The sequence below is a fragment of the Passer domesticus genome, chromosome 1 (assembly GCF_036417665.1).
Source record: "Passer domesticus isolate bPasDom1 chromosome 1, bPasDom1.hap1, whole genome shotgun sequence".
In the NCBI taxonomy this organism is placed as follows: domain Eukaryota; kingdom Metazoa; phylum Chordata; class Aves; order Passeriformes; family Passeridae; genus Passer; species Passer domesticus.
Window position 1 is genome coordinate 124,656,946 of NC_087474.1, and position 13,847 is coordinate 124,670,792.

Genomic DNA, 13,847 nt, shown 5'->3' on the forward strand with positions numbered 1-13,847 from the left:
TCAAAGAGGGAGACTCCACAACCTCCCTGGGCAGCCTGTTCCAGTGCTCTGCCACTTCAGTGTAAGGAGGTTCTTCCTCATGTTGAGGTGGAACTTCTGTTTTTGTTTCTGGCCATTGCTCCTTGCCCTGTCACTGTACACCACTGAAGAGAGTCTGGCACCATCCTCTTGATACCTACTATTGAGATACTTACATGCATTAATGAATGACAGAATTGTTAGGAATGGAAGCAACCTGTGCAGATCATCTAGTCTCAGTCTTCTCTTTAAATAGGCCCAGCTCCCACAGTCTCTCCTCTTAAGAGAGATGCTTCAGACCCCTAATCATCACTTTCCCTCCCTTCTGTATCCTATTCCCTAGCTCCTTGTCTTTGTTTCACTGAGTCCAGAACTGGACACAGTACTCTAGATATGGCCTCAGTAGGGCTAAGTAGAGACAATTTTGCCATAATACAAATCCATGTTCAAAACTCACAGTATCTTCATGTGTAATTTTTTTAAACTTGGAAATCAGTGGTACTTCACATGTAGGCTGCAAGGAGAGAATAATGCTGTAGCTGAGTTGTCGCAGTCCTGAAGAAACATGTGACTGTATGGGAAAATTTTAAATTATAGCTCCAAAACACACTGTTGGTGGGCTAATGTGCCGATCAAAACAGACAAACTTAAAGCTGATGTTTAAATGAGAAATTATAAATATGAGGATTATGAAGAAAAAACAAACCCTGAGCGGTTTCCCAGGTATGAAAGTAAAGTGATGAAAATGCAGAAGCCATATAAAAGTGTCTGATATGGTGCTTGGTGACCTGTGCTTGCCATGTGTCAGGTACCAGCACACAGCTCTGCTCTGCTGTCAGCCGTCTCAGCAACGTCCCTTAGCAATCCCCTCGCATTGGGCATGGGCTGCTGGGAGCTGACCACAAAAATTCAGTAAAAACCTGCCTCCGACTCAAAGGCGAGATATGCTTCAAAATACTACCTTCTACCATCGATTTTTTTTGCCATTTAAAAATTTCACCCCTGCCATGCTGCAGATCATCTCAGTTTGTGATTTGGTGACAGTGTATTTAAAGCTGTATTTTGATACATGTCTTCACCCATTTCCAAGGCTCTGAGTGCAGCTGGTGACATGCAATCCCAGCTCTTCAGGTGATGGACACTTTCATGGGGGAGGAAGGGAAGGAACAAGCCTCAAAACATCGTTGTCAGTGGATATAGCTTTGTGGTATTGTGTAGAGGCCGAGATGCTAGCCGGGTGTTTTCCCCCCCTGTACAAGCTGCAGTTGCATGTATGAAGCTGTATGGGTGCCCTCAGTGCTGACACTAAAGTGCATTTCCTGCTTGGAAACAGCAGGGATTGTAGAAGAAGATTAATTCAGTCCTTTGTTTTGGTAAAGCTTACTCTGGTTCTGCTTACCTGGGCTGCATGGTTAATACAGGATTAAGCACATGCATAATCCTGTTTCTCTTCTCAGGTGTCAGGTTGTCCAAACCTTGCTTTCAGAAAGTGCAGGTTCTGAAGAGAGCAGCTCTTCCTTTCCCATCTCATTTTTAGTTTCTTGTGGAGTACACATCGAGTGTCGCTGTCTAAGGTCTTGAAGAAAAGAAGTGAGGTTTCTGTTGTTGAGGCATGTGTAGTGATGGCCCATGCATCACTGATTTTGCAGTTACTTTGAAATACTTAGGAAAGGCAGTTGAAAATAATGAAGTCATTCAAAACAAACATCTCATGGATCAACTGTTTTTTAAGCACCTCTTGCTTATATTTTTCTACAAAAACTTATTAAAAATACCTCTGTTTCAGCAGCAAGAAGCAAGATTCAGAAGCCAGTGCTGCAAAGAAAAAGGTTAACAAGGGAAAGGAAGGTTCTGAAAACTCAGATTTGGAAAAAACTCCACCACCATCACCTCATCCTGAAGATGAAGATGATCCAGGGGTTCAGGTAATGCTATCGTTGAAGTTCATTGTAGGCTTTGACAACTTAGAAGCATAAAACAATAGTTCTTGTGGTCTTTGTTACAGAGTAAACAGTAGTCTTTGTTACAGAGATACAGGTATTTGGATAACTTCTGTGTTGTTTACAAAGAAGGTGAGAAATGAAAATCACCGTGGTGAATATGTTACAAAAACAAGTATTTTTCATCATAATTTTGCTTTACAGTCTTGTTGCTTGCAGATATGTGTACAGTGCAGCTGAGTTTTCACACATTCTCTTTGATTGCTGTTGCAGTTATGATGCTGAATGTTCTGTTCTGTAGACTTAATGTACGATTACAAGGTCTTGCTTATAAGCTTGGTGTTTATTCTTGCATTGGCTTTGAAAACCTTCTGAAATCAAGAATGAGATGTGACAGCAGAGTGTTGGAAACATACATGTCAGGCACTTGTAGTTACACTGCTTTAGTGGATGAAGGGCTTTTTTGCAGGACTGCCAGTCATGGGCTCACATTGATTAATTTCTCTTGACCACTGCACACCTATCACCTTCTGTCCAAACTTTGTTTCACATAAAGCAAATCTGGAAATAGAGTAGAACAAGTTTTGTGTGCTCTGTCATTTGACCTGTTAAGAAGTGGCTGGCTCCTGGCTTGCTTCTGCTGGCAGTGTTTAGAGTGGGCACTAAAAATAAGAATCCTCTCATGAAGAGGTGGAGGCAAATTGTGGTGGGGAAGTATGCAGTCATACCAGTGTACATGAAATCCACTGCATTTGTCCTTTGCATGTCAGGTTGTGGCTGGATTGCTTCTGGTTATGAGCGATGTTCAGACCAATGATCAGTTGGGAATGGTCAAAGTAGCTTGGTGAAGACTTTGGCAAACAGTTGGCCTACAAAAGCATGGTTTATGCCCTTCCTCCCACTATTTTCATGAAGAATATAGCAAATAATGAAATGTGAGCGATCTAGTATATTCTAGTTAAAAACAAAAGAAGCAGTATGACAGTGTGTTCTTCCTGACTTCTTCAGACCGTGTATTCTGAATTAGAGAAGTTGAGTTAAACCATGCAGATATCAAAGTGTTTCAAGAATTAAGTTTCCTGTTCTGTGCTGCAAATCTCTGCCAGCCTGATTAATGACACTGGCAAAAGATGAAGAAACTTCAGGGCTTTGGATGGGAATTTTTGGGTTAATTTGTAGGTGATCATATTCCATTTACAATTCAACGTTTCTGCATGGATTGCTTGTTTTCAGTCTAGTGGAACAAAAACTTTCTTTTTGTCAAACACAATTGGGTGATAAACATTATGTTGGATTTTTTTTTTTTTTTTTGTAAATAGAAGTGTTAGGACACTTGGATCACTTTTTAATTTAATGCAACACAGTATTTCAGGAAGCTTTCTGTTTTCTTAGTACTGTCTTGCACTGTGCATGCTATAATGCACTTCTTTGCATGAATTTAGGAAAGGGTTCCAACCATGTTTGCTGGGACAGCTACAGTTAATAAACTTGTTATGCATTTCTCAACTGAGATTGATGTTACTCAGTTGTCTAAGACACAGTAGCATTCTTAGTGTTAAATCCTGAGCCTTCTGTAGAGATATTATGTAGTAATGCAGAGTGATACATTGTTTTTTTTTTTTTAAAAAGAGGAGGAATACTTGTGTGTTAGGCAGATTTTTTATATTCCATTATCAAACCTGTTACTCACCTTCCTACCTGTAGATCAGTTAATGAGTTAAAGATAATCTGATGCAGGTAAATACATGCACAGTTTCTGTCAACATAACAATTGCAAAACCACATATGAATGTAAGAGGAAACAGGAAGTTCATCAAATCAAAAAAAATACCAAATAAAGGCTACCATTATGTTTTAGGTGTTCTTTCTGTTAGGGAAATGGAAAAAGAGAATTTTGGTACCAAAAATAATGGTAAGACTTACCTACAGTATCAGAAGAAAATTGGTATTTTCCCATCAGTGATCATGTAAATCAAGATGCAAATTTGTCAAGTGTTACTATTTTGAAGTACAAAAATATTGTTTTGTGGAAACCCCCATAAGTTACTGCATTAAAGGTAAAAGTCACATCACCATTGTTTAAAAGGGTGAGATAAACTTAACCTTTGCTCAAAATTTTCATTTTCAGTTAAATAAATAATTTCTAATTTTGTAAAGTGCACCAAGTGTTTATGCCTCAAAAAGTATGATTAGCTATCTAAAAGTAACTATTGGACTTTGTCTATGTATATTGAGAGACTCAGGTGTGTAAGTCTGTTAAACAAGCTACATAAGTATTTGTGTGTATCAGTGAAGAAGAGCAATGGCTGAGAAAGATGTATAAATAAGTAGTGTAAAATATATAAATAAGTAGTGTATCAAGTCATTAAAATGGGAGTTTTTTAACACTTGATAGTCAACATAATTTTAACGTATACATTACTCCATTAAGATGTTTGAAGCTCAATTGACAGTTTTCTTCAGCAACATATGCTTACAGCTTTTCAAATGCATAACCTGATGCAAACTGTCTGGGAAGTTGAATTTTATTGTTGTAAAAACAATACCCAGCACTGAACATCAAGTTGCAAATTCTGTCATATGCATGCTTCTGTATTTTACAGGCTGTTTTGTGCAATACTGCTGAAGCTTTATCTCATCCTGGTGGTGAGGGTATGGGAGCACAAAAATCATGTTTTCAATTTGGGGTGGTTCAAGTTTTCTATTCTCCTCTATTAGTTTGGGGTCTTTTCCCATGCTGTGCTGCAGGATGCCTTTCTGAACAGTGCTGGGTCAGTGAAGTGAGGAAATCTTATTTCATTGTGTTTCCCCTACAAGATAATCCTGGTACAACTGGGTGGATGGGGAGAGGAAGAAAGTGTGTTGTCACTGCTTAGCAACACAGTGGGCCATGCTGTGGAAAGGTGGTGTTTGGCTCCTGCATTGGCCATCTGTCTAAGTTTGTTACAGATGTGAATGGAGAGGTGCAGCTTCCTGGGTTTTAATTGCTTTCTGAGATAGACTTCCTAATTTTTTAAGGTTGTTGTAGTCATGTTAAAAAAGTAAAAAAATGCTGCCCCGCTTTCCAACTTGGAACAAGCATAAAGTCAATTTTTATTGGTATAAAGCAAAAATTTAGTTGGTTTTCCTGTTTCATTTTAGGTTTTTTGTTGTTTTTTTGCTTACAGAATTTAAGAAAGGCTAACAGGCAGGAATTCAGAATAGTAGTGTCCTGAGTCCACTCTTTCTACCAGGGTGTTGTAGAAATTATAGCATTTACTGCACACTAATGTATTTGAGACACACAGGGATTATTCTGCTTCTCATCAGTTTTGTTTCTCATGAAAAATATGAATGCTTTCTGTTCAGAAACGACGCTCCAGCAGGCAGGTGAAGAGGAAGCGTTATACTGAAGACCTGGAGTTCAAGATTTCAGATGAGGAGGCTGATGATGCTGATGCTGCTGGAAGAGACTCTCCTTCAAATACTTCTCAGTCAGAGCAACAGGTGAGCAGACTGGAAAGGTGGCCGTAATTGTAGCATTCGGAGATCAGATATGGGCCCTTTTACTGAACGATATTCATACGTGATTGGTAGAATGTGCCAGAAGGCATTAGTTTTTACGTTCATAAAGAATATATCAACTCATGGCTTTGTTTGCAAGCTGATGATACACAGCTTGAAAGTTCAAGCTGAGTTCTTCGAAATTAGTGGTCCCCTAGCTAAAGAAAACCTAAACTGTACTGCTAGAAATCTAGAATGTACTTCTGTGAATTCAGTGGCCTGGCTTCTGTGATTTTAATAAACCACTCAAGCTTGTCCCCTGCTGCTAGGCACCATAAGAACTCCTTTATGAAATTACTGCCTTGTAGTACCCAGCAGGGTACACTTTATTCTCTGTGCAATGTAAATGATGGATAAAATAGTTTGAATAAGATGAGGGGTAATACTGTAGGAATGACTGTTGTAACAATCTCATTGTTTTGTAGTGCTTTTTCAAAGAAATACTTCTTTTAACTGATGACCTATTGGAGAATATATCCATGTTCTTTGGTATTTCATTTGGCAATTTGTTAAGCCTTGTGAAATATTGTATGTGATCTCCATTGTTAATTGTGTCTTATCAGAAGGACAATTGGGATGGTTTTCCTCTCTTTGTAATAGTGAATGAATGTAATAGAGGATTGCAGGCAGTTTTGAGAGCGATCGTTTGGACACCCGCACAGCCAACTAGAGATTCTGAACATCATCTGCTGTTTAGACTGTATGGTGTATTATGTATTATTTTAGGGCAGGGGAGCTGCTTGTGTTGTTATATCTATCTGTGCATGTCAGCCTTCTTAACTGAGAGAGCTGGAGTTGCTCTAGGTCTTAAAAATGGGCTCAAACAAGTATCCTTCAATCCTTTATTTTGGTATTAAATCTCTTTGGTATTAAATCTCTTTGAATCCTCAGTGTTCTCATGCTAGGAGGAGAATGTCCTCTTGGTATTAAGCTTCTGTTACAAAAAAAATATTTTAATGTTTTTTCTAATAAAGGAAGTCTTTAACAAAGATGCACTCCCATAACTCTTGTGTGCTGTTTATGGTGTAGGAATCTGCTGATGCTGAAGGTCCGATTGTGGAGAAAATCATGAGTAGCCGTTTAGTCAAGAAAAAGGTAAAACAAATCCCCTTCCCTCCATATTTTAAATAGGCTAAGAATATTTCTGCTGAAGCCCTTACTGTGTTCTTAAAATGCTTTGGATGTTCCCAAGTAAACTGTTGTGTTGAATAGAGGAGGTTCCTGAAAGTGTATTCAGATGGTATGCAACATGTTTTTCAATAGACATACACAAAACAGATTGTTTAATCTTTTACTTGTTTCTTGCATTTTTTGGATGAAAAATTTGATTTTTGCAAGTATACATGCCTGAATGAAATCTGTGATGCTTTTCACTTCAGAGGGATATTCCATAAGAGTTTGAGGAATAAGAGAACTTAGAACCCATAATTTTTGCATCTTTTGCGGCAGTTGTGCTTAACAGCTGAAACAAATTTACATATGACCAAGTACGATGCATACACAGGTGATGAATATCTTGTAACTATGCTAAGATGGTGAAAGAAATACTCAATTTAAGTGTGGTTCCCTTATAATTCCGCCCTGCCTTCTAGTTAAGTTCTTATTTTGCTTACAGATTTTTCTAATCTGCTTCTCAACTTGATTGGCCTTTGCACTTCCAAAGTATTAGAACTCTGAGAAGGAAGTAGAAAAGAACTTATTCCAAAAAGGGCATGATTATGTTTATAGACTCTTGTGGAGCTAATTTGCTGACTTGTACTACAGTTGGACAGAAAATTGTCTGACTTAGACTGATACAGCATCATGTTAATCTTTGTTAACCAGCAATTCATCTTTGCCTCAATGTTAATTTTCAAATTGGAGAAAGGAAATTTGCCTTTATTCCTTTATTAATGGATTTTTTTTTCCAATGTTCTGGTGGTTTGGGGTTTGTTTTTGGGTTTTTGTTTGGTTTTCTTGGGCAGGGTGGGGTGTGTGTGTTCAATTTTATTACTACTGTCCTAATATCGTTAGCAATTTTGTAAATCTACATTCATTTAATGTCATGAGTTCCTGTGATTCAATCTGACCTGTTTATGCATCTTACAGCATAAGCTTCTAAGGCTTTTTGGAGTGTTTTTTCTGTTCAGTTTTTTTTTTTTTTATGTCTAGGGCTGTATTTTGTGTTTCAAATCATAGGCTTATTTTTCAGGTAAACTTGAGGCAATATAAAGTGAGTATTTACTTGTCCTGATGGTCTGCTAGGCAGGAGAGGAGGATGTGGTCCTTTCATAAATGTCTTTACAGGGGAAGCTGTTTTTCACCAATTATTCTTCCCTTCTTCCTCTCCCCTGCAAACAAAGGTGTGATTACTCATGGGGAGTGTGTATTTTGCTGCAGTTTGTGGGAAGTAGTTGGTCAGCTGCCTACATGTCTTTGATTGCAAGCCCTGCTGGAGGCAAGCTCTATTTTGAGCTTTTTCTTTAATGTTTTTTATGGATTGTATTTGCAGGTTTGAGGGGTGTCTCTTCTTTCCCTGCTCTTCTCCCCAACCCTCTTCTCCAAATTTCAAAAAAAAAAAAAGGATTTCAGGACGTTAATATTTAACATCTGAAGTATCCAACTGTGCTTTTATTAAAGGTCTTTTACACTCTTACTAACGTCATCAAAACCCTGGTTGTTAGATTACTAATCAAAGTAAAATTGCTGCGATCAGGACCAGTGCATAAAATAAACACGAGGAGAGGCTTCACTAGGAAACCTTTCAGTGGATTAGGTTGTAACAAAGATGTTGCATTCAAGTAAAGGACATTAGATAATGAGTATGCTTTTGGAGCAGTATTCTTATCATAAAATCATGCTGGTTTTCTGAGAAATAGCCTTAGTTTAGCTCTGGAGTTACCAGATAGGACACAGCACTGTACTTGCAGCCATTTTTGAAACGTACAGAGTAAAAGGTAGAACTGAGCTCCTGTTTGAAGTAAAAAAGATGGTGTTTTTCACAGTTGTTCCTAAAGTGGAATGTTGAATTCCCTTGAATACTCTTTCTTCTTGCAGAAAGCATGAAGTACTTGTATCACTCTCTTTCCAAACCTGATGAGTTTAGATGTTGAAATTTTTCATTCAGTCCCCTTTGATTTCCTGCTTCTTAACTTTGAAAAGGAATAGCTAGAACTGATTATGCTGTCCAGCAGAAATAGCACATATTTTGGAAAGACAGGGGTTTTGTAGAACCCTGTACCTGCATGTTAAACATGTGAATGTCTCTTTTTGCCCTACTGGTACATGTGAGAATTAGAACTAATTGGAATGTGTACAATACCTACATCTCTTTCTCAAATGGATCAGTTTACAGTTTTGTGCTGTGTATCAGTTGAGGTGGTTGAGTTTTGTGTGTTGCTTTGCATCTGCTATTAATGTGCTCTCTCTGCTATTTTTCTGGTAATTGATAGTTGTGGTGGTTTGGGTTTTTTCATGGTTTGTTTCTCTCTTAGGTTTTGTTGGTTGGTTGGTTTTTTTGCTTTTTTCCCCCTTTTTTGTCTCTACACCTGAGTGGCTTACGCAACTAATTTTTGCATTAGCAGTGTTACTGTATCACCTCTGTGGCAATGGCATGCAAGATTGTGCTTTTAAGTATTTGCTTGAATGAAGGGTTCATTTATTTCTTCAATTATCTGCAGAGGCTGTGAATCAGATCCTGGCCACACCTGGAAATGATAATTTGAAGTGTCCTGCATTCCCCAAGTCTGCCGTGTGTTATTTTAGGATGTCTATGTAATCAGTTTGGGGAGAATTTTGCATAAATGTTCTATCTCACCTTTTTGCCCAGTTAATATATGTGCATGGGTAGTGAGGAGTGCACAGTGACATCAGAGGCATGAGCTGCTGTCTCGTATACCCTGAAGTGATGTATTGTTAACCTCTGCTTGAGTGCTGACAGTTTTAATTTGATTAAGTTTTTGGAGGAGGGTATAAGTGCTGAATGGCAGACTAAGATTTTAAAAATATTTTTTCTTAAGTACATTTTGCTTAGGTGAATCTTTGATGCACTCTTATGGAACATCTAATAACATAGACCAGTTATTACCTATTAGACAATACAAAATTGTGTTTTACTCATGAGAGTTACAGAATTTATCAAGATGTGCATTGTAAATTATTGTTATTAAGTTGGCAGCTGACAGAAAATATGTTTGACTGAAATGCTGCTGAGGGGAGTGAAGCTGGTTAATATGAAATCTCTATGTAAAGGTGTTTAATGATATTGTCATTGTAATACTGATGGATCTCAAAGGATTCTGGTTTAAGAGTAATCAAAGAGACTTGGCTGTAATACATTTTAGATAATAAAAGAAGTTAATGTCTTAAAATTAGGGTTGACTTCTTAAAGACTAATTTTGCCTCAGGGCAGTGAATAGGTTCCGATAATGTGATCTCCAGCTTCTTTTTTCAATGCAGTTTTGATCTCTAAATATTAATATAATACTGAGACAGACTCTTCGGAGTTTTTTGTTTTAAAAAGAATCTTGATGGCTTTCAGATTTCTTTCCTTTGACAGTGTCTTTGTGAGTGTCAGAGAATTTCTCCCCTGTGCTTGGGTTTAGAGGATGGTTTGGGGAGCTTATTTTCTTTGATGGAAGATTCAAGATCAAGAAGTAGCACCAGGAATCTTCTTCCATTTCTTTAGGGAGAAATAGGTAGAATCTGGTATTGTTTCTCTCTCTAGGAAGGAATACAGACTGTACTGGAGTCATGTAAATGATGAACTGAAACACCCTTGCTACTCAGGAAGTAAAGGAACACTGTGTGAATCAGGGACTGGGAATGCACAGTTTAATGCAGCTGCTACTGTTGTTCTTTAATTGCACTGCTGTGGACGTAAAATCTAGCCAGTGACTAAAGATGACAATTCAAGTTTCAGAGTAGTTCCTCTTGTGTGTGTGTATATATATATTTAAATATATATATAAAAATACAAAAGTTGTTGATTTATAGAGCAGTCAACAGTTTTGCCTATTTAATGCTGCATATACAGTATTTATTACAGATTATGTTGTCCCTGATGAAATGTACGAACCAGAAAATGCTGCTCTGTTGATAATTTTCCTAAAATTCATTAGTAAAAACAAACAGTTAATGTTGTGACATAAACTGAATTCTAAATGTGTGCCTGGTGTACTGTCCTTAGTTTGTCCTATGGCTGGGTTAAGGAGTAATTCAACAAAGTATTACATGCCATATGTTATGCAATACTCTGGCACCAGGGATAAGTTAAAGGTAGCTCAACTCTTAGCACTGAATGCCCTTGGTTTTGCTGGTTTATGTCACAACTTTAACCTTGCTTTAAATGTAGTTTTTGGGTGTTAATTTAATTTGGCTGCTCTGTATGTGAGACATCTTGCCTGAGTGAATTTAATTGCACCATTGAGTAAAACTAAAGCCATGAACACTGATGCACTACAATTCTAGCAGAGGTATAAGGTTTAGTTTTATATGGCTTCTTGTTTGGAGTTATTAACTATATGGAGGAATAAACCCCCTTTAAAACTCTTTTTTAAAACATTACAAAACCCACAATGTAAAGTTGCCATGAGCCAGCCAAAAATAATACATATGGCATTCAGGAGTGCAGTTGCTAATTGGCTGCTGCCTGAGAAAATGGTACACTTGGCTTCTACTTAACACTGTGGGTTTGGCAGAAAGCCAGATTTGGGGTGAGGTTGTGAATGAAGCTGCATGTGGTTAGGGAGGAGTTCAAATGATTCATGTCTTGGAAGTTGTAGTAAGCAGTGCAGTATGTACTTGGGTAAGCAGCTGGAGGAAACTCCTCACCCATGTCCTCCCCCACAAACCTTTTCCTACACCTCCACTTGTGTTTCTGTGTGGGGACTGTAGTCCAAATCACAGATCATTTTTAAATAGTTTACTAAGTTGGGCTGTTTAGAGATTTAATTCACATTTCAACATTTATTTTCTTTTAGATGGAGAACGGAGAGGAAGTAGAAGTAGAGGAATTCTATGTAAAGTACAAAAACTTGTAAGTAAAGTTATGGGTTTGATTGCTATCCTTAAGTTCATATAACTTCCAACCAAATAGCATTCAAAACTGGTTTTATAACTGATACAAATTATTATCAAACTTTAAACATATATAATGTTTAATCCAAAACAGTGACAAATAAACAGGGGAATGCCTTACATTGGTGGTACAGGGTTTGACAGTGTTGTTTTAATTTGTGTTCTCTCCAAAATTAAATAGGTAAAATTGCTCTGTTATTAAATACTTTAAGACTCATTACGCATGCAAGCTGATGAGCACACACCTGTGCTGTGTAGGTCTAACTGTGACTAGAGTGTGTGCAAACTACTCAAACATAACCCTTGGTGTTGTATCAAAAACAAGATTTGTGTTGAACAAAATGTCTGAGATAATAAACAAGCGAGATGGCTTTCAGTATTGCAGCAGATCGTTACCCCTCCATGAGAGGAACGTAGTCGTGGTGAGAGCAGCATGTTGTTTCACTTGTGGACTCTGAAACCACAATGCAATCAGTGTGTAAAATAAAACACTCCATAGCTGGATAAGCTCACTTTTCTTGTAGGAAAATAGCACACCTTGTGTATTTTTACCAAATTTTCTGTCTGAGTGAGAGAAATCTGCTTTAAGGGTGCTTATGGCAGCTAACTGCATGTAGCTGACTTCACTTTAAATATGCTGTCATTTTTGTATCCTTTGCACTATATTGTTTATTGTATAATGTTTAATTGCTTAATTATGCTTTGTTTAGTTATATTACAGGGACATAATTTTTGTGTTAACTATGCTGTCTTAGCTTTTGACAGACTAAATTTATGGAGTGGGACAAGTCACTTTGGCAGTGATACTGCCTTCATCTATGTTGTTACTGTGGAACCACATTTACAAGGGGGTTTTCTCTCTGTCAATCTTAAAAGACTCACAAGTAATTTTGAGTTACAATGCTGTTCTCAGAAAAAAATTATATTGGATGGTAGTACTTAAAATATTTGCATCTTTTGATTAACTTATGAAAATCCTACTCTTTGCTAGAATATGATGCTAAATATTGACTTTACCAGAAGTATCTTGTATAGTAATTGTGTTTTAAATATGTCCAATAAGAATCATCGTAGTTTTGTGCCAAACTAAGTATAGAGGGTATGTATTCAAATTTTGAGTGGGAGTTGTTTCTATTTCCTGACAAGTTTCTCCATTAGTAAGTATAATTACTTTGAGTAAAGATGATCAGTTAATAACCTGTATGGTAAAGAAGATAGTGTCAAGTTTTCCAAGCATAGCACCACGCTGTGCTGGAAAGATCTAGTTATACTAGTGGAATACATCAGGAGTGCAATGGAAGCAGAGTTTTGAGTAAGATTTTTCTGTTTCATCTTCTAGTTCTTACCTTCACTGTCAGTGGGCATCTGTGGAAGAGCTGGACAAAGACAAGAGAATTCAGCAGAAGATTAAGCGGTTTAAGGCAAAACAGGGCCAGAATAAATTCCTTTCTGAAGTATGATTTTTTTTTTTGTTTGTATCTTTGGGTGTTTAAGGAATATTCTTACGAATTCTTGTTCTGTATGCAAGCAGAACATTTTGAATAACTGTGTGATATATCAGTAGCACTTATTCTGGTATAAAGCATTCTGGATGCAAGTCTTGCAAGTTTATAAAAGTCAAGGGATCTATTCTGACTGTATACTTTTTCTTATAGTTTTGATTGGTCTTTTTCCTTGAAGTGAGCGGCTAGTTATTAGCCTTGTAAGCCTGGCTGAATCAGTACCATGTTTTTTTCTCTGGAGCTGATTATGCCAGAAGAAATGCATGCCTTTTTCCTATGTTATGGACTGCTGCTCACTAGGGATTCAAAGCTTTTTATCATCAATTTAATTTCACTTAGAGCCATAAGCAGTAATGTGGCAGGGGTCCTGTCAATAAAAGACCAGATCTGCTGATTTGTGTCTCTGAAAGATTACCTTTTAGAAAAATGCTGTCTTTTAAGAAAAAAAAACTGTGTTCATGAGCTACTGTGTTTATTTATTTGTATTTATTTCTACTATATCATTGAAGCTGAAACAAAAAACCTGTTGCAAATTGAAAACTTCTATCTGTTCTAAGTGAAGATACCTGGAATTGTTTCCATTTTCTCTTTTTAATATGTTTCCAAGTGGATCACAAGTTACTGTAAATACTTGGAATTTGTCATTGTTTCAGAAAAAGCTTTTAAAATATAGAGTCTTTAGTCCTTTTGGCTGTCTCTTCTGTTGAAGTGGATCTTAAAACCATAAAATGAAATGCAATGCTTTAGTATGGAAGAGAAGCCTGTAAGTTGTTTAAGGCATAAGAAT

The 13,847-nt window shown here is 37.2% G+C and overlaps 1 protein-coding gene across 8 annotated transcripts in view; it reads left to right on the plus strand.

The window, feature by feature from the left end:
• The window catches only part of CHD7 (chromodomain helicase DNA binding protein 7), a 133,005-nt gene that overhangs the window by 81,508 nt on the left and 37,650 nt on the right, over window positions 1-13,847 (plus strand). For 7 of the 8 annotated variants that reach the window (XM_064387259.1, XM_064387283.1, XM_064387290.1 and 4 more), the window contains 5 exons: window positions 1,805-1,943; window positions 5,307-5,444; window positions 6,531-6,596; window positions 11,462-11,517; window positions 12,898-13,012. In XM_064387259.1, coding sequence (XP_064243329.1) covers window positions 1,805-1,943; window positions 5,307-5,444; window positions 6,531-6,596; window positions 11,462-11,517; window positions 12,898-13,012 — 514 coding nt within the window. The remainder of the gene's footprint in view (window positions 1-1,804; window positions 1,944-5,306; window positions 5,445-6,530; window positions 6,597-11,461; window positions 11,518-12,897; window positions 13,013-13,847) is intronic. The other variant, XM_064387268.1, reaches the window with a different exon arrangement.